This window comes from Nerophis lumbriciformis, linkage group LG13, assembly GCF_033978685.3.
Source record: "Nerophis lumbriciformis linkage group LG13, RoL_Nlum_v2.1, whole genome shotgun sequence".
Taxonomy (NCBI): Eukaryota; Metazoa; Chordata; class Actinopteri; order Syngnathiformes; family Syngnathidae; genus Nerophis; species Nerophis lumbriciformis.
In genome coordinates this window covers 29,125,887-29,148,458 of record NC_084560.2, presented here as the reverse complement: position 1 = coordinate 29,148,458, position 22,572 = coordinate 29,125,887, and the positions used below count along the sequence as shown (strand labels likewise).

The window sequence follows — 22,572 nt, the reverse complement described above, 5'->3', positions numbered from 1 at the left end:
AGATGTTGAACAGACAACCGTAATATGTCAAGTATGCGGCAAAAGCGTTGCTACAAAAAGTAGTGGCACTACTAATTTGTAGCATCATTTGAAAAGTCATCCGCTAGAGAATGAAGAGTGCTTGAAACTTCACATGTCAACATCTCCGGCCGGTGCCACACCCAACAAAGCAACCAGCACTGACCCAATTGAGCCTGGCGTCTTCCATTTCCACATCAACACCGTATGAAAAAAATAGTCAACAACAGAAGGAGATAACGTCCGCAGGAACCTACCACATAGCGAAGGACATACACTATTTGATTTCCTATTATGCAGCTCATTTTTATTTGACAGTATTTGAAATATCTTGTGTGACATCATGCACAAAAGTGCACTTTATTGGTTTTAAACTATTGTAGTGGCGTTCTGTACAAAAAGTGCACTTTAATTTAGTGTTGTTTTGATATGTCATCTTAGTGACATCATGCACAAAAGTGCACTAATAGCTTGTTTTAAAATGTCTCTGACAATCTTGCACTTTCTGTTTTGAAATGACATGAATGATTGTGCCACTGCTTAATAACTGTTTAATAAATACAGTTTTGCTAAATTGACTTAGTTGTGATTTCCCTCTCTGCATGAAAGTTTAAAAGTAGCATATATTAATGCAGTATGAACAACAATGTTTTAATGTAGACACATAGAATCATCATACTGCTGTGATTATACACATCAAGTGTTCATTCAAAACTAAGGCAAAATATCGAGATATATATCGTGGATCGTGACATGGCCTAAAAATATCGATATTAATGAAAGGCCATATCGCCCAACCCTACCTCAATGCGTGTTTTAGGGAAAATAGTTTAAATAAACAAGGATTTTTCTGCTTGCTTGAACTTTATTTAATTTAAATACACGCACATCATCGACATTGAAAACGTACTTTTAACATTGGTGCATTAATAAAAATAAAAAACAGAAAACTATCTGCTATTTGCCGCCACACAGATCACGGCACCCATACCCCACAATGTGCGCTTTTTTGCAGCGGCTGTGCGCAAACTATGTCCGCGTAACTAAAGTTACGGACACTCCATGTTGTCCGGATTTGATCATCTGTTATTAGTTCCTCTCATTTAACAATCAAAGCAGCAGAATAAAAATCGAAGGTTTTTTTCTAATCAAATTAATAAATCAATTAATTGTTGCAACAAATAGTCATAATTATCACAGAAAATCATCAGCACAGAGAATCTGCAAAAAAAAACACAATGTTAATGCTCAGAATTCCGGGGTTGGTGAATGCCCCTCACGCGCCATGACTATGGTTGGTGCATATTGGAGGAAGTGTTCTGTTGCAGTTTTGGCGAGCGCTATACGGCAAAATGTGTGTGCACTGTTGGAACTGAAGACTGTTGGCGTGTTAAGGTTGGCAATAAAGTTGAAAAAGAGCTAGATTGTTTCCAACAATATAAGCTTCAAGCTTTATTTAGCACCAAAGCGGGGCAATAATAGCTACTTTGTTTCCCGTTTATATCGGCACCAGTGAGTTTCGGTACACATCCCAAGCACATAATCCAGAAAATTGCAGAGTCCACGTTGCATTCCTATCCCCTGTCGGTGCAGTTTACACAGGAAAAGAGTTTAAGACCTGCTAATATTTCACGTTTTTTTGGTTAAACTCATAAACCACCTGCAGAACGGCCAAACATCCTCATTTATAAGGAACAGCCATACAGGCAGCGCCAAGGTGGAATGGTCTATATTCCACTTTAATTTCCAAGCCAAACAACTAACCGAAAACTTTGATGGGAGATTTCATGAAAGACCGCAGACATGGTTGGAGCCACGAGAAGTGAATGGATTGAGGAATTACTGAACAGACGGAACGTAGCATCTAATGGAAGGTGAATGGCTGCGTCTCCTCTCTCATCCCCTGGCTATCACATATTGATTGAACGTGAAACATTTCCATGCAGACTGCAACTAATAACACTACACAAAATCCAAGCTAGCACATCCACTTCCATGTTCTTTATTGATGCAACATCCCGTCAAATACTTTCCATCCTGCACTGATTTTATAGTTTAGCACCTCTCTGTGTGCAATTTTTACTTTCCACCCACAGTCTGAATGCTTCTGTATATATGTATATAGTATAATATTTAATATTTAAACAACACAATCAGAACATTCGTTCTCAGGACTGGACTGTGCACATTACTTCCTTTTGCACTATTTTTCTTTTCTTTCCTTCCTATGTTTTGCATATTTATAGACTGTCGCATACTGGAGTTGCTTTTAATCTTATTGTACCTGTGTATAGTGACAATAAAAGGCATTCTATTCTATTCTATTCATCTCCGACGTTCCTCGAAATGCTTTCCGATGACTCTGTCTCTCTTGGTCTGCGTGTTAAAAAAATATGCCAGACAATCCTGCGCGCTTCCTCTTTATTTCCCTCTGCTGCTACCTGCCGCAATTTGCCAGGTCAACTTCACACGCACACACGCGTGTGCGCGCGCATACACACACACACACACACACACACACACACACACACACACACACACACACACACACACACACACACACACACACACACACACACACACACACACACACACACACACACACACACACACACACACACACACACACACACACACACACACACACACATCTGCAGCATTGCTCTGCAGCACACACACACACACACATACAAAAAGGACACATTTGAAGTTGTGCATGCACTAATAGAGAAAGGCTACTTACAGCATTTGATGAAATGATAGTGAGACATTTTTAGAGTCAGGAAGGAAGCAAGGAAGGAGGAAAGAAGGAAGACGTTAAGCCGGCTGGTCAAGCTGCTACAGGTTCCAGCACAAACTACAGTATTATTTCCCTAACCAAAACTCTGTGTGTGTGCATTATTCCACACAGCAGCAGCAGCTTCAATTGCAGTAACACACACACACACACACACACACGCACACAGGCACTTAACGCCGGCATCCGCTGCCCGGGTAAACCGGTCGGCGAGCGAGCTGCTTCCTCACGCTCAAGATGTGCCAAGCAGAAGCACCCTCGTCCGAGCCATGACCATCACACGTGCTCCCCGCGTCACTGACTGACTGACAGCCGGCTCGCCCCGCCTCCCGCTCAACACACCTCCTCCGATGACGCAATGCTTTTCTGTCTTCACCACACACACACACACACACACACACACACACACACACACACACACATAAGAAATCTGGTAATCTTTTACATATACATGCACAAATTAAAGATCTGTAGAATTTATTTAACTGTGCCTCATACATCAAATCTATTTTTTTAAATGGAGGAAAAATAGAGGGGGTACTGTGTGTTGGGGGGCTTGCATTGTAAAGAAGGAAAGCTAACGAGAGAAGCTGCTGCAGTGCGGCTGTTTGTTGCGCTGACAGGTTAAGAGTGTCAGCCACTCTTTAAACTAGCCGCAAATGGATTGGAATGGTAAGTGTCGTTATCTAATGTGTGTGTGTCCACACGTAGCATGAACACACGCTCACATTAAAGTTACTAGTAAGTAAGAGTGTGTGCGGTGTCAGTGTGTCTGTAGGTCAAAGCACTGGGACTCTTTCAAATATGTATGAATGGAAGAGCTTTGCATTTAAAAGAAGGTCATCTGCATAGAAGAGAGGGAGGACTGGAGGGACACAACAGAGACAGGTCTTAAGGACCCCAAATAGCAGGGGTGGGATATGATACTACAACCCCTGACTAAATTATGGAATCACCATACTTGAAGGATGTTCATTAAAAGAAAAGCAGATAGCGGACATGACACGGAACTATAGCTCATTTCAAATTGCAACTTTCTGGCATTAAGGCCCCTTCAACACTAAGGGTAAATCCCACCTAACCTTATCCTTGTCCACACACACACACACACACACGCAATGGTCGTTTAAGTCCCCCTACCCCCCCGTCCGCCGGTGCAACGCGACCTAGTACGCATGCGAGGAAAATGCACACGTCGTAGTCACCTCCAGTGTTGCTTTGTGTGCGAGTTCTTAAATTTAACTTATCTGAACAATATCCAGTGTTGTTGTATTTCAATTAACTGGAATCCAGTGTGCTGTGGGGCCCTATTGTAGTGAATCACACCTGAGCCATCATAAATTAATCAAATATTTAATGGACATGTGGAAGTAAACTATGTGATAAAGAACATTTTACATCAATCAATCTAGGGATCTAGATATCTGGTCAGGACACTCCTCACTCTTTTGCCTTCACCTTCATTGTCCATTTGTTTTTGTTGATTTTATATACTCTGGACCGAGACGTTGAGTCCGCGACATACATGGCGGACAATAAATGATACAGTCTGCTTTGCCAGTCCAAATGCATTCGCCGTTTTCCGTAGTCTTCCCTCGACGGCCAGGTAATTACAAAGGCCACGCTACCTTTTTTTTCTAAAATCACATCCACAGGAGCCCGCATTCTCGTCGGCTCTTCTTCGACAAATGGACAAAGTTTTCCGTTAAGTAGAATCACAGCTGGCCTGGACATTTGAAAGTTCTCTTGCCATCCGAGATATGTTGTATCCCAAATAGCTGCAATCACTTTCTCTTAAGGTATTCATGTGTGATTTCCACAAGCGCCTGTACAGACGGAAGGAGAAACACGGGCATGTCTGGATGACTCGCCTCCATATTTCCAGTGGTTAACTCCGAGTTACGAAACCGCTTTATTATGAAGCTGTCTGGGGCGTGTTCTTTCTGACGTCACTTCCTGTGTGGGGCATGGTCTTTCTGGCATTACTTCCTCTCCGAACTCAGTTTGTAAACGATCATTGAGTCCATACAAAGCTAAGAGCCAGGGATTCAAGAAATACACGGTGCACTTCCCCCTGTAAAAATGTTTCCAAAGAGGGGAACCTTAAACGATGATTTGGTGTGGCCGAAACGGGGCTTAGGCTAAATAATTATTTGTTTAAGGGGTTATCCGGCTTAATGTAGACATAGCCTAAGAAACACTACAATAAATCAGAATATAATCAAGAATATTGTGGTAGTCAGTAACTGTTTCATCTTTAGATCATGGAATCACTCAATTCTGAAGAAAAAAGTATGGAATCACTCTGTAAATGTGACTTTCTAAAGCTAAGACCTGCAGGAGATTAAATTAGTCTGCAGTAAAAAATCTGTGTCCACACCTTGAAGAGCTGTTGCACCAGGAAGAATTGACATGGATCATGGCTTCCACTCAAGACATGACAATTGAAACAAAGCAGAGGATTATCAAACTTCTTTGAGAAGATCAATCAGCACAAAATAATGCAAAAGATGTTGATCACGGTCAACTTTGTCTAAAATCTGTACCAAGTACAAACAGCATGGGCAGGTTGTAAAAGGCAAGTCTACAAGGAAAACATCAAAGTGGCATGACAGAAACCTTGTTATGTCTTGAAAACACAAAAAATTAACAGCAAAACAAATAAAGAACAAATGGGCGGAAACTGAAGTCATCCTTGGTTACCAAACTGTAAGAAACAGCCTAAGAAAATGGGATTTAAGTCAATGCTTCTCAAATATTTTCTGTTAAGCCCCCCTTAGGAAGAAAAAATATTTTGCGCCATGAGTATAAATAGTATAATTTGTCTATAACATTGTTATAAGTACACCTCTGCATAACATTGTAACCGTAACAACATTAAAGGAAACAACACACCGGTCTTTCCTCGTCTCTCACCGTGGTTAAAGTGAAGCAAAGTCCTTGATACGCTTCATCATATTCTGGTACGGGAAAAAAAGCATGTTGCCGGAGGTCACACGCGGCCCCTACCCTGGCACCACACCGCCCCACATTTTGAGAAGGACTGATTGAAGTACAGAAAAGCTAAACAAAAACCGTCATTAACAGCTAAACATAAAAAAACAAGGTTCTACTGGTCTAAGGAAAAGCAATCGTGGACAATGGATGACTGGATGAAAGTCATATTCAGTGATGGATCGCAAATCTGCATTGGGCAAAGTGAAGACGCTGCAACCTTTGTTTGGTGCCATTCTAATGAGATTTATGAAGACGACTACCTGAAGAAAACATGCACATTTCCACAGTCATAGATGATATGGGGCTGCATGTCAGGTACTGGCACTGGGGAGATGGCTGCCATTACATCTTCATCAGATACACAAGTGTACATTGAGATTTTGGACACTTTTCATATTCCATCAATCGAAAGGATGTTTGGTGATAATGTCATGTTTCAAGATAATAATGCATCTTGCCATAGAGCAAAAATTTTAAGAATTTTTCTTGAAGAAAGATACTTGTGGTCAACGGCATGGCCTGCAAATAATCAGGATGGCAAAAAGGTTGGTTTATGCTTTTGACGCAGCTGTCACGCCAAATTTCTTCCCCCTACAACCCAGCAATCGTCACACACACGTCAGCAATCGTCACTCACACGCCAACCAATAACAATTCGGCGGGGGCGTCAAGCTGGACATAGTGAAATATGCACCAGAAAACGGCGATCGAGCAGCAGAAAGAATGGACGCTAGCGAGGCATACCAGGAGCGACACCGAGGAGGAAGATTTCATCGGATTTAGCGATCGGGAGTGACAGATTGTTTGTATATTCATATAGCATGTTTTATATGTTATAGTTATTTGAATGACTCTTACCATAATATGTTACGTTAACATACCAGGCACGATCTCAGTTGGTTATTTATGCGTCATATAACGTACACTTATTCAGCCTGTTGTTCACTATTCTTTATTTATTTTAAATTGCCTTTCAAATATCTATTCTTGGTGTTGGATTTTATCAAATAAATTTCCCCCAAAAATGCGACTTATACTCCAGTGCGACGTATACATGTTTTTTTTCTTCTTTATTGTGCATTTTCAGTCGGTGCGACGTATACTCCGGAGCGACTTATAGTCCGAAAAATACGGTACATGATGTACGTATATATGTAATGCAGTGACAGTAACATTTATAATAACTTTTAATATTTACATATTTTGATCATTTTAAGCATACGCGGCACATTCGTTTTAAAAAACGCATCACGTTCGCTTTTTTTTAATTTTTTATCACTGATTTCGGCTCACTGCAGACTTTATAGGAGCCAACAAACATAATAAACATCACTTACAGTATGAGGTCTGTTTTCATTAGGATGCAGACTACTATGATTTTTATTTATTCCCTTTTTGATGAAAAATGTCTCATAATCCTCGCAAAAGAACGGGTTGGGATTAGGACACCTGATTCTGATCATTTGGATGAGTGGCCAAATACTTTTGGCAATATAGTGTATGTAGGAATATTTGTGTGTATGTGAGTATGTATATGTTAATTAATGTTAAATATTTTAAATTAAATTGTGATCCAATAATAATCATTTGACAACACAAAATTATAGATAATGTTGCAATATTGGACAAAAAAGTTGAAGTTGAGCTCCATCAATGCTATGGCACAACTCCTCCTCCAGGGGGGGCATTACTCCACCCCGGCATGGAAACAGGAGTTCAAAACATCTCTCTCATCCGGTAATTAAATAAATCGACAGTCGACCACGGTACGGTTGTCAGATGCCCATCCCTCACACGCACGATATGACAAAAGCGAGCTCACGACACACAATCTGATGTGTTTCTGCAGGGAGAATATGAGCAAACAGGAGCACCGGGGAGACGGGATAAAAGCACGTGAGAGGCAGGTTTATTTAGTGAAGAGAGCATAGCCATCTTGAAAGGGAAAGAGCAAGTGAGAGGCACAGATTGGGACAAATGGGATGTATGTGTATGCATGTCCCTGTGTGCTCGAGTAATTCCTGTCACTGGAAATCAGGTCAGACAAAATGTGTTGCATCTTTCTGGCAAGAAGCAAGGAAAATAGTGTGGAGGGAAAGACCACCACACACTGTAACTGCACCCCATTAATTATACATCAGAACAACACTGTAGCTGTGGTCGTGACACAATACCCTCCCGCCAAGACTTTATCTATGACATCACTCGCTTACAGGCGTGGCGGATGTGACAAGGAAAATGTCACGCTTACACTTGGGAAATGTCACACGGCATTAAGGCAAGTGTGTGGAATAATTGCTTTACGCTCCCAGGCTCCCCCTACAGTCGTCAAGTGTGACTTACATCCATACCACGGTTATAAATGCAAGGCTGCACGGATGCTAGTGCAAACACATCAAGATATGTGCCCAGATGGTTGACCAATATAAACAGCAATAATAGGTTACACTTTAGTATGGGGAATATATTCACCATTAATTAGTTGCTTATTAACATGCAAATTAGTAACATATTGGCTCTTAATTAGTCATTATTAAGAACTTATTAATGCCTTATTCTGCATGGCCTTATTATACAACCAGTAAGCCATTAATTTAGAGTCTTCCCTCAATAACCTCAGAATTATTGCTTATTAGTAACCCTAACCCTAACACTAGGGCTGCAACAACTAATCGATTAAATCGATTAAAATCGATTATAAAAATAGTTGGCGATTAATTTAGTCATCGATTTGTTGGATCTATGCTATGCGCAGATGCATTTTTTAATTTTATTTTTATTTTTTATTTTATGTATTTTTTCTAATAAACCTCTATTTATAAACTGCAACATGTACAAACAGCTGAGAAACAATAATCAAAATAAGTATTGTGCCAGTATGCTGTTTTTTTTCAATAAAATACTGGAAAGGATAGAAATGTAGTTTGTCACTTTTATCCGATTATTAAATCTATTAATCGAAGTAATAATCGAAAGATTAATGGATTATCAAATTCATCGTTAGTTGCAGCCCTACCTAACACTTATATGTTCACCTAGTGTCCAAATAATTCTAAATTAAGTCTCTGTAACTTAGAATATGTTCCCCATTCTAAAGTGTTACCCAATAATAACATTAATAATACATTATAAGTGCCTTTCTAAAAACTCAGACACTTTACAATAGGCAATAAACATGAAATTAATAGAATATACAACAAGCAATAAATACAGAAAATAGCAGTCATTACCTCAAGAACAGAAAACAACACAGCATTGAATAAAGAAAGCTGAACAGAACATTTCTTTTAATATTGGAAACTTAATATTAGGCAAATATTAGTCGGAATTCTATGATGGCATTACAAGAAAAACTTTTGAATTTTACTTGAAAAAACGTATTTCAATCCCCGTAATTTTCAGGAAATATGTCAAAATTGAGGTGATGAATTTAATATCCATTTTGTAATAAAATCATATTATATTATAATTAAAATATACAATTTTTTTTTATAAAACATGACACGTAATACAAGTCAGATTGTGTCTAAGAATAAAGCAGTATTATTAAAAGTAGAAACAATTTAAAAATATAATTTTACCTGATTACATTTGGAATATTCTTTCTTCATTTAGTTTATTTCAAACATGAACACACTTACAGTACAACACATCACACAATTTCATATAATTTCTCTTTACATCATGTCATAAAAGGAGTAGGAAGAAGCAAAGCTTATTTAAACCTTTTTCCCACTTCAACAAAACATACGTTCAATTACTAATTTCTTTTTGTAGCACAATTACATCAGTAAATGATTAATTCAGCAGTTCTTGTAATAGATAATTAAGTCAGTCATGATAAACATACTGAGATGAAGAATATCCCATTTTCAAAGAGGTTGAAGGTATTTCTCATAATTCTTCTTCTTTGTACTTTGTAAATGATAAATAAATGATAAATGGGTTATACTTGTATAGCGCTTTTCTACCTTCAAGGTACTAAAAGCGCTTTGACAGTATTTCCACATTCACCCATTCACACACACATTCACACACTGATGGCGGGAGCTGCCATGCAAGGCGCTAACCAGCAGCCATCAGGAGCAAGGGGTGAAGTGTCTTGCCCAAGGACACAACGGACGTGACTAGGATGGTAGAAGGTGGGGATTGAACCCCAGTAACCAGCAACCCTCCGATTGCTGGCACAGCCACTCTACCAACTTCGCCACGCCGTAAGCACTATTAATTTTAGCAACCTCTTAAACTGGATCAAATCAGTACATTGATTAACGTATTCACTTATTCCAGTCCATAGTTTAATTCCACATACTGATATGCTAAAGGTTTTTAGTCTTGTACGAGCATACAAATGTTTTAAGTAATTTTTCCCTCTAAGGTTATATTTCTCCTCTTTTGTTGTGAAGAATTATTGTACATTCTTGGGTAACAGGTTATAGTTGGCGTTGTACATAGTTTTAGCTGTTTGCAATTTTACCAAATCATTGAACGTCAATATTTTTGACTCAATAAATAAAGGGTTTGTATGTTCTCTATATCCAACATTATGTATCAGTCCATCGTTTTTGTAACACGGTTAATGAAGTTGTAGTTATTTCCCCATATTTCTGCACACTAACTCAGATATGGTAACACTAGCGACCAGTAGAGAACATGAAGTGATTTTTGGTCCAGGACATATTTTGCTTTGTTCATTATTGAAATGTTTCTTGCCACCTTATGTTGTATATTTTTTTTTACATGAGATTTCCAGTTCATTGTATCATCTATTATTACTCCCAAAAATCGAGTTTCTTTTACCCTTTCAATGTCTACTCCATCTAATTGTATTTGTGTATGATGCTCTTTTCTACTGTTACCAAATAGCATTATTTTATTTATTTGAAGAAAAAAATTGCAAAATTATGTAAAATAATAAATTTTATGGGAACAGAAAACTGGCATTATGTGAATAATATTCAATCACAAGAAGAATGTAAATGCTACGAAATTGAAATTTGAATTCAAATATATAGTTTTGTGAGAATAGAGTTGCAAGATTATATATTTTTTTGATGAAATAATTAAAAAAAGCGCAATATTTGATAATTTGATAGGAAAATGTATTACAAAAAAAGTCATTAAGCTCAAGCAATTTGTTATTTACAAAAACAAGTTTATCATTCATTAGTTAATAAATTACCATAAATGTATATCATTTGGATCATTATTTTTCTTAATGATATAATCATTTGTTCTTTTTAGTCTGGCTCCAATGATGCTTTGCAGAAAAATACTACATTGTTGCTATAAAACAGGGGTCGGCAACCCAAAATGTTGAAAGAGCCATATTGGACCAAATATTAAAAAAAATAAAAATCTGTCTGGAGCCGCAAAAAATTAAAAGTCTTATATAAGTGTTATAATGAAGGCAACACATGATGTAAGTGTCTAAATTAGCTAAATTAGCCTATTATCAAGTTGACGCAAACCTTTGTTGACAGAAATGTATTTTAATTTGTATTCTGACAGGATGAGATAACTCCTGGAAATTACAGGATTATAATGGCTAAATGCTAGATGTGCGTGTCCAAGTTTAAGGAAATGGAAGGCTGTCTTCTTCTAATGGATTTATTACAATCTTTGCAAGCTGGCTAACATTTGCTGTGGTCTGGAACAACATGGCACACAATCAACTATGAGAAATGCAGCCAATATTACATACAGATAATGTGTCATGAGACATGCAAAAATAAATTAAATACACAGAGGACATAAGTAAAGGAGCTCAAATATACCTACAAACGAGGCATTATGATGCAATATGTACATAAAGCTAGCCTAAATAGCATGTTATCATCGATTAGCTTGCAGTCACGCACTGACCAAATATGCCTGATTAACACTCCAGCAAGTCAATAACATCAACAAAGCTCACCTTTGTGCATTCACACACAGTATAAACTGTTTGGTGGACAAAATGAGACAAAGGAGTGGCATAAAACACGCCTTTCTGTGGCAGCGTCTGATAAAGTTGTACATGTAAACAAACTACGATGAGATCAAGGATCGCTGAAATTAGTCGGACATAACGGTGCTTGCCAAACACTCATCAGTGAAGCATGTATAACATAAATAGTGGGATTTCTAACAGGTTTGTGTCATGTTCGTTCTCCTATAGAAAATACATTAAAACAAAAAATATATTTTTTTCTTCATCTTTTTCCATTTTCACACATCTCTGAAAGAGGTCCAGTGAGCCACTAGGGCGGCGCTAGAGCCGCGGGTTGCTGACCCCCGTTATAAGATCTGCTATTAGCGCCTACGGGGCTAAACAGTGTTTTAACGCACTGTCAGGCAGCAGTGATAGGCTGAGGCTACACAAGGTGACACAAGGTCTCGACGTGAAACACTGCTGCGAGGCAAGTCGTCACGTCTCGAACAGAGCGGTGAGCAGTGGGGGCAACGGTGTGGGAGTCACTTCCTAATCATTTTTTACCTCGCCGGCGCTACAATTAGGTCATGCAGCAGAACGTGGCGCTCTGCTCACAAAATAGATTGACTGAAGGGAGTACATTCTTACAGTCTAGCACAAAATGCGTGTCGGGGATAACATCAAACTCAACATTGTGGCCGTGCTACCGACGCCATGTTTTGCATTGCACATACCAACACTAGTCTTTAACTTCTAATCGACTCAGATATCTCAGGACTTTGTGCTGCTGAAAGTCCCAATTATGGCAGAAGCAAAAGGCTGGTGAGAAGGTTTTGCAGCGTAATGCATTAAACATGATAAGAGATCTCTTTGGATTAATTATTCATCTTATTTACACAAATATTTATTCCTCATCATAAAATTTTGAATACTATTTGCATAGATTAGAGGTAGACCCAATACAGAACGTGTGCACTGCAAACAGGGAACCTTCAAACGCCGATGAAACATTAGACGATGTGATTAAAATGTGTCGTTAATAAAAGCTCAGAGACACAACCTCCTTCAGACGAACAATTCATTTGCATCAATTTTGCATCACAACAGCAAATATACAATGGGACCTCATTGGCTGAATCCCTGTGAAAAGCTTATAAACATACTATCTGACGCCACCAAAGAATGTTAATGGGCAAGGAGTAAAAATGTGACGATAACCATAGAACCAGAAATGGAACTCAACACAACCTTGCTGTCGGTTAGCAATTCAGTATTCTTCATACTTCAAATTTGATCAAATTTGGATCACCACCAATAGATTTGGGGCTACAGTCGTGGTCAAAAGTTTACATACACTTGTAAAGAACATAATGTCATGGATGTCTTGAATTTCGAATCATTTCTACAACTCTTATTTTTTTGTGATAGAGTGATTGGAGCACATACTTGTTTGTCACCAAAACAATCATGCTGGGTATTGTAACCAAACAGCTAAATTTTAGTTTGATCTGACATCACATGGACAAAGATAAGACCTTCTGGACAGATGATACAAAAATTGAGCTGTTTGGCCACAATACCAAGCAATATGTTTGGAGGAGAAAAGGTGAGGCCTTTAATTCCAGGAACACCATTTCTACCGTCAAGCATGATGGTGGTATTATGCTCTGGGCCTGTTTTGCTGCCAATGGAACTGGTGCTTTACAGAGAGTAAATGGGACAATGAAAAATGAGGATTACCTCCAAATTCTTCAGGAAAACCTAAAATGATCAGCTCAAAGGTTGGGTCTTGGGCGCAGTTGGGTGTTCCAACAGGACAATGACCCCAAACACACGTCAAAACTGGCAAAGGAATTGCTAAATCGGGCTAGAATTAAGGTTTTAGAACGGCCTTACCAAAGTCCTGACTTAAACGTGTGGACAATGCTGAAGAAACAAGTCCATGTCAGAAAACCAACAAATTTAGCTTTTGTAGCACTTGGCTCCACCGTAACCACGGTGGGAGACGAGGAAAGACCGGTGTGTTGTTACCTTTAATGTTAATAAACTTACAATGGTATGCACAGGTATAGTTACAACAATTTTATCGACAAATTATACTATTTATAGTCACAGTGGAGAGTGTGTGTGGGGGTGGGGCGCAACATATTTTCTTCTTCCTAGGGGGGGCGTAACAGAAAATAATTGAGAAGCACTGCCATAACGGGACATTTGGCTTTGTAATCATGTTTTTGTGTCGTTTTTTTACCCCATCATTTCCTATGGGAAAAGCGGTTTCTAAATTGCATTAAAAATCATTTTGTGTCACAATAAGAGGCTTCCTTTCTTAGGTCACAACGATCAGGAGCTGCAGTTATGCACAACGAGGCCAGCTACACTTTTTGCCTTTTGACTTTGTTCCGGCACAACAACAACGATAAAATGCTCAAACGCTGCCGCACGCTGACAAACCACAAAGTGAATTTGTGAGCAAGCCAACACACACACACACACACACACACACACACACGAAATTAGATTCAAACCTTATCATCATTCAGCTTAAAGTCACCCTGCTGTGCTCACAGCTGCCAAGATAAAAGAAGCCATGTTCCAACAGATACTGTACCTACTGTGTGTTCCATCCATCCATTTTATACTGATTGTCCTTCTCGGTGGTGCTGGAGCCTATCCCAGCTGCACTCGAGCGGAAGGCGGGGTACACCCTGGACAAGTCGCCACCTCATCACAGGGCCAACACAGATAGACATTCACACTCACTTTCACACACTAGGGTTCATGTCTTTAGAGGTGGGAAGAAGCCGGAGTACCCGGAGGGAACCCACGCAGTCACGGGGAGAACATGCAAACTCCACACAGAAAGACCCCGAGCCCAGGATCGAACCCAGGACCTTCGTATTGTGAGGCACACACACACTAACCCCTGTTCCACCGTGCTGCCCACCGGCTGTGTATTCTGTATTCTGGACACTTAATGATAATCTAATACAGTGGTTCTCAAATGGGGGTACGCATACCCCTGGGGGTACTTGAAGGTATGCCAAAGGGTATGTGAGATTTTTTTAAATATTCTAAAAATAGCAACAATTAAAAAATCCTTTATAAATATAAATAAAAACCTATCTTTTTTTCCAAATAGTTCAAGAAAGACCACTACAAATGAGAAATCTTTTGCACTGTTATACAATTTAATAAATCAGAAACTGATGACATAGTGCTGTATTTTACTTCTTTATCTCTTTTTTTCAACCAAAAATGCTTTGCTCTGATTAGGGGGTACTTGAGTTAAAAAAAAATTCACAGGGGGTACATCACTGAAAAAAGGTTGAGAACCACTGATCTAATATATAGAATCTCACTAAAGTGGGAACACCCCTCATTCATGCGGTATAGCTCAGTTGGTAGAGCGGCCATGCCAGCAACTTGAGGGTTGCAGGTTCGATCCCCGCTTCCGCCATCCTAGTCACTGCTGTTGTGTCCTTGGGCAAGACACTTTACCCACCTGCTCCCAGTGCCCACCCACACTGGTTTGAATGTAACTTAGATATTGGGTTTCACTATGTAAAAGCGCTTTGAGTCACTAGAGAAAAGCGCTATATAATTATAATTCAATTAAAAAAATTCAATTCAGTAAACGTTTCCATTAAATCTTCTCAAGTGATACTACAATATCATAGAATTTAGGCCCGGGCAATATATCGATTTAATCGATAAATATGACATTCTTGTTGCAGAAGATTTAAAAAGGTGCCATATGTAGTAATTTGGCCAGAAATGGTAATGCAATCACGGTCAAAATTCTGTCGTGCCCTCCCACTCTCCATGACTGAGGTTGCCAGATACACAGCTGAATTGGAATCCCACTCAAAGGAACTTAAAATGGCAATCGATGTGTCCTACGTTGTAGGTTTCTCTTGTTTATGCTTCTTGCAAGATGGTTTACTAAGTAATTATTCTACATTTTACTGATGGGACCGATTGTTGGCATTACCCTGCTAAAATGTCTAGTTTGACCGCACGGACCACCGTCGAAATAATTATATATAATAATATATAATATATCGCATAGGCCTACTTTGATGGCAAGTCAAGGCCAACAGTAAAATTACCACCACATTTTGTTCAGCATAACCCCATGTTGCATCCAACCTGACGCACTGCATTCTCTTCCATGTACGCACATCACCATCTTTCAGTGCAGAGTGCAATTCTATGAGCTAACCCACATTACGCATAAACCACGTTACGCATAAATCATATAGCCTACTACCAAATTGAGCGGTATCATGTTGTATGCATGCATATTCGAAATAAACTCAAACTCAACTCAACTCAACCATGTCTACACAAAGTAGAAAATCGTGACATGTAATGCATTATGTTGTGCCACGCAAATACCACCCCATATGTGCCGATGCAGAAACCGCAATTAGCCGTGCTAATGTTGGAACCCATTTCCTCAGTGTATCAGCATATTGAGAAGGAAATAGGCACTGACACTACCCATATCCACATAGGGCGAAATATATTTTCGACAAATAAAACCTGTCAGTTGGATGACACATCCACATATAGGCTAACGGGGGAAAAATATATGCTCGTTAGCCTGACCGGGCTAGCATGCTAAGCATTCGTTGCACGAACATACTAGCTTTGTTAGACAAGGTCCGAGACTGTATTGGACAATATAGTCTACATACGAAATTTCCATTTCCATTTACTACGTATAATAAGAAAACGTAAATGCTGGACTTACCTATCAAAGAGGAAATTAGCAAATTTGGCTTCAGATTAAAAAATCTTCTCAGCCGTCAATGCTATCCATCTTTCATCCTCGATACAAATCCTGCTTTTGTTCCTGGTTTTGTCATGAATAAGTTGAGAATCGTAAGGAGGCCTTTTTGATTTGCTAAGGTCTGACATGTTTAGTAACTTCACCAGTGGCAGTAGCTCTACAATGATCACGATGCGTAACTGGCAACTTAGATGTGACACACTCACAGACTTTCTAATTGGTCAAACAATGGAGGGCGGGGCATCGAAATGAAAACAATAATATTTCGGGGCTGTAAATCTAATTTTGAAATTAGCATATCCCGCCTGAACTACCGTTATCAGTTATAAAGGTATTCAAAAATAACATTATTTATTAATGCCTTTTGAAATATCAGGGCCATTTAATGATGACTTGACATGAAATTATTACATATGGCACCTTTAAAAAATTACTTTTATTTTATTTTTTTTCTCCTCTTGCGCCGGGAGCTCCTGTAGTCAAGCAAAATATGGCTAATACTAATGCTAACAAAAGCAAGACATTTGTTCCAAAAGTGTTGTCAGTAGTTTCGATTTGCAGCAATAGGCTGCACTCTGCAAAGTGTCTTAAAAAAAGACAGCAGCACAACAAACTTATTCCAGAATCTGCAACCAAAGTTTCCAGTCGGGAAATGCACATTTTTATGAGGCGAACAAGACCACAACAACAACCAACTCCGGTGAAAAGGCAGCTTTCTCTGGTGGAATCATTTACAGCAGGTATGTATGATGATACCATGTATGATGAGAAAGAAGCACAGTTGAGAACGATCACTAAAGCAGTCGCTCTGCATACCGCCAAATGCGTGAATACAAAAGCTTGCGTTTATCCACTTATTGAAAGAACTATAGTCTTTTCAGGGTTTTACTTGATTATTTTTTTGCATACAGTGTTTATTGTATAATACTGAATTTCTATTTACAGAAGTATTTTATTCAAGACAGACGTTTTAGGTTTACACTTTATTAACCTCAATGTTGAAGGATATGATTTATTTGCATGCGATGTGCAATGCTACATTTTTGTTAACACAAGTAATTTGTTCCAAGACAGAAGTATTGGGGCAGCACGGTGGAAGAGGGGTTAGTGCGTCTGCCTCACAATACGAAGGTCCTGAGTAGTCTTGGGTTCAATCCCGGGCTCGGGATCTTTCCGTGTGGAGTTTGCATGTTCTCCCCGTGACTGCGTGGGTTCCCTCCGGGTACTCCGGCTTCCTCCCACTTCTTAAGACATGCACCTGGGCATAGGTTGATTGGCAACACTAAATTGGCCCTAGTGTGTGAATGTGAGTGTGAATGTTGTCTGTCTATCTGTGTTGGCCCTGTGATGAGGTGGCGACTTGTCCAGGGTGTACCCCGCCTTCCGCCCGATTGTAGCTGAGATAGGCTCCAGCACCCCCCCACCCCCCCACCCCGAATGGGACAAGCGGTAGAAAATGGACGGATGGACAGAAGTATTGCTTTGTAGAGAAAGTACTTAATTTAGTTATTTGAAAAGTATTCCGTACAAAGTACAATTTATATCTGGTCTAAAAACGTCAGAGCAGGTCACAAAACATCACAGGACAGAGCAAATTCCAAACAGCTAGTTTAGAGGAAATATGAAAGATGGTAAGACTGCTTTATTAATATCCCAGTCAAAAGATGCACATGACTAAGAAATAAGAAAGTGAAAGGGAAGGACAGTGCTGAGAAGAAGCAAATTATATTAATTGAATTAGAGATTTGATCAAAAACATGACCTAAAAAATGGACATTTATCCATGAAATAACGGAGAAGCTGCTGATGGTGTGTTTGACAGAGAAGCAGCTGGAAGGACATTATTATGACATTCCTTCAAAAAAGTACTGTAGTCTTTAGTAGTACATTCTATTGCATTGGTTTTATACAATATTTCTTATCCAAAAGTTTAATGCTGCTGTTTTGGGGGCCAATTGTTGATTTCAATTCAGTGTTAGAGTAAAAAGCTCCGTTACAGAACCAAATAAGAGAGACAGCGCTAAATTTAAAACACTCTTAAGTTGAGGTACCACTGAATTGTTAAATTATTCACAAATAAGTGTTGATTTTCTTGGCGTCTAAAATCTTCACTGGGTTCTATTCTGATTATAATCATGGTCAACAGATTGTAGGCACAAAAACATTCAATGATTTTGAAAAATTTCAAATGGAACGTGTCAGTATCGGCAACACCGACCCTATATTTACTTGGTATTACACTAATGCCAAAATTTGCAGTCTTGCCCAACCCTACCGGGCATGGATTTATGCATCCCATATCTAAACGCTGATCCTTTCATCCCCAGTGTAATCCCCTTCCTCATTCAGGGTGCCGGCCAAAAGAGAGAGAGGAGGAAAAAAAAAAGACTGGCCGCCAAGCCTTCCTACTTTGTCCCCCGAGGGTCAACGCGGGTCAACTGGGTCATTAATCACGCCGCCCGATGAATAGCAGGGACTTTTACCAGTGAAGTCCTTGTGCGGGCTGGCATGGGTGCGTGGTTAGTGGTTTTGATCGTCACGAGGAGAAGTTACGGCTAACTAATCAAAAAAAACAAACTTGGTAACACTTTAGTACGGGGAACATATTGTAAGTAACAAAGACTTAATTTAGAGTTATTTGGTTGGGCCATGCAGAATAAGGCATTAATAAGCACTTAATAATGACTAATTAAGAGCCAATATGTTACTAATTTGCATGTTAATGACTAATTAATGGTGAATATGTTCCCCATACTAAAGTGTTACCAAAAACTTTACTGTAAAGCAAAGCAGCTGTGAGGACGACATAAGTTGTGAAAATAATCATTGTTGGACACAATTTTGCACGCTCAGCTGTTCGTTCCCAAGCCACACATTCTTCCAACATCGAAACAATATATTTAGATCCTGCCGGCACATCTGATTTTCCTTCCGTTGCCCTCGCGTACACACACACACAGATGCCTCACGTGTTATTGAAGAAGAATGTCAACATGGAAGAACACATGCGCTTGTCTTCGTCCAGCCTGTTAAGAGGAAAAAGGCTTACCGACGAGGGTCTGTCCACCGGAGACGCCGGAGAACCGAGGAGGGCGAGATGGAGACCAACGGAGACCCAGCGACAGCCGCCTCCCCCTGCCACCGAATCAATTTCACACTTCGCCGTGATGTCATTCATTCAAGCTTCCCCCCCCCCCCCCCCCCCGCTGTAACCATGGCAACACCACCGCTTGGATTATTCTCTCCATTTTCTTTGTCCCTTTCCCCCTAGACCCCATCCAAGGAGGTACAGTTAGACCCCCTTCCCCGACCACACCAGCGTCCCCTTCCCATAAAAGTAGGAGTGGTACAGACACAGGAGGATCCGCCTCAACACTCCAGCACACTTTTGTCGAGACAAGTGTCTAAACTAAAGACAACTGGCGGACGGGGAATGTATCTCGTTTTTCGACACGAGCCCAGCTGTCGAATTTATACAAAAGCCAACAGATGGGTTTATCTGCCCGGTATGCCGACACGAGCCCGAAAAAACAACAAAAACGAAGCATTAATAATTAATGAGCACCGCTGTCGTATGTTGACCTTGGCAAAGGGGAAGGTAAACCCGGCAAACACTGTATTCAATTACGAGCTGCCTTGTTCAGAAGTCTTGCAAGCGTCCTCCAGCAATAATGAGAGCAGGAGTGGCACACTGATCGCCCCTCAGAGAACATTTATACAGACGGGGCATCCCTATACTCACAGATAGAAACATTTCCTGGAGCAAAGTTCATGTTGTTTTGCTTCACCTTAGTAACTAAAAATCTATTAAATTGGTCTTTAAAAGAAGTTAGCGTTGCAGATTTGAAATGTTTTCTTTGTTTTCCTCAAGCTGCTGCACCACTCCTGAAGTCCTCTGACTGGCACATAACATTTCTTTTTTTTCCTCCTTTTCTTTTTTTTTTCCTAATTCTAATAGTATTATATATAAATTATGATGTAATTTATAAATTATAGTAGAGATGTCCGATAATGGCTTTTTTGCCGATATCCGATATTGTCCAACTCTTAATTACCGATTCCGATATCAACCGATACAATATATACAGTCGTGGAATTAACACATTATTATGCCTAATTTTGTTGTGATGCCCCGCTGGATGCATTAAACAATGTAACAAGGTTTTCCAAAATAAATCAACTCAAGTTATGGAAAAAAATGCCAACATGGCACTGCCATATTTATTATTGAAGTCACAAATTGCATTTTTTTTTTTTAACATGCATCAAAACAGCAGCTTGGAATTCGGGACATGCTGAGAAGGTTGATGTGGGCAGTATCATCCCTGCAGGACGAGGAATAGCTAAACATGTTTCACTACACACCGTAGCTCAACGGCGTCAAAATGTAAACAAACGCCATGGGTGGATCTACACCTAACATCCACTGTAATGATACCAAGTACAGGAGCGTATCTAGTCGATACTACTATGATTACGTCGATATTTTTTGGCATCACAACATCTTCTTTCGTTTTTTTTAAATGTTTTTTATAAACTCAGGAAATATGTCCCTGGACACATGAGGACTTTGAATATGACCAATGTATGATCCTGTAACTACTTGGTATCGGATTGATACCCAAATTTGTGGTATCATCCAAAACTAATGTAAAGTATCAAACAACAGAAGAACAAGTGATTTTTACATATTAACAGAATTGTAGACAGAATATGTTAAAAGAGAAAGTAAGCAGATATTAACAGTAAATAAACAAGTAGATTAATAATTAATTTTCTACCACTTGTCCTTAATAATTTTGACAAAATAATAGAATGGAAAATGACACAATATGTTACTGCATATGTCAGCAGCTAAATTAGGAGCCTTTGTTTGCTTACTTACTAATACAAGACAAGTCTGTGTGTGCACTATTTTATTTAAGGACAAACTTGCAATAACAAATATAGATAAGATTTTTTGTTAAAATAAAGCCAATAATGCAATTTTTTGTGGTCCCCTTTATTTAGAAAAGTATCGAAATTATTTTAGTACCGGTACCAAAATATTGGTGTCGGGGCAACACTAATAGCTAAATAGCATGAACTCTGCATACACACTAAACGGCATGTTCTCAGTAGGGCTTAATAAAAAAAAAAAAAACACTTTTCCCAAATAGCACTTCCTATTCACCTAAGAAAAATATAAATAAACCTCTCTATTATGCGTATCGAAAATACAGAAACACACCTGTAAATCCACTAATTATTCAATCTGAACTTGGGGTAGACCCCTTAAATTCCCCTTGGCACATTTTCATACGGTTTGGAGAAAGCCCTTTGCAGTTACAGCGAAAAGCCCTGTTGGCACAGTCTAAAATCTTCTGGGAAGTTTTCCCAGAATAGCGGAAGTTCTGGAAGCTGCATTTTTTTCCTTCATTTCCTTATAACTGTAGACACTTTGATTCAGTAGCAGAGCATTGCCATACCAGGGGGTGATCACTCATCATTAGTATGGACCTTATTTCAATTGAGGTTTAAATATGGGAGATGACTTGTTTGATATTGCAGCCACGCATCATCTCTTTAATCTTCACAGCATCAAAGCGTCATTAAAAAAAAAGAAAGAATGTGTAATCGATGCTTGATTTCTATTCGGCCCTCGAGCATTCCCGTAGGTGGACGAGTGTTGGTGCGTAAGGGGCGGGGGTTGCCGTACAAGTTTGATAGTGGTATGATTACATTCCACTCACCTACCCTCCTACACTGAGGGAGGACCAGCTGGCTCTTGAACGGTTCTCATTCTATCCTATCGGTTTTGTTCCGCCTCTCTGGTCATGTCATCTCCTTTACTATCATCCTTTCTAGAAAAAAGAAAAATGCCCTAATTGTCTAAGCCCTACTCCATTCTATTGAGAGTTGTGCTCGCAAAAAGACAGTTAAGTTTAAGTTAAAGTATCAATGATTGTCACACACACACACACACACACACACACACTAGGGGCGGTGAAATTATCCTCTGCATTTGACCCATCCTCCCTTGTTAACCTCCTGGGAGGTGAGGGGAGCAGT

General features: G+C 39.4%; 1 protein-coding gene across 6 annotated transcripts in view; it reads right to left on the bottom strand.

Moving 5' to 3' along the window:
* myo16 (myosin XVI) overlaps positions 1-22,572 on the bottom strand; it is a 257,282-nt gene that overhangs the window by 207,634 nt on the left and 27,076 nt on the right. The window contains exon 1 of one of the 6 annotated variants that reach the window (XM_061971136.1): positions 19,571-19,697. The exons of 3 other annotated variants lie outside the window; for them this stretch is intronic. Coding sequence is in view for 1 of the 3 variants with exons in the window: in XM_061971133.2 (XP_061827117.1) it covers positions 2,762-2,789 (28 nt within the window). In the remaining 2 variants the exon portion in view is untranslated. 2 more of the 6 variants (XM_061971137.1, XM_061971133.2) reach the window with 2 other exon arrangements.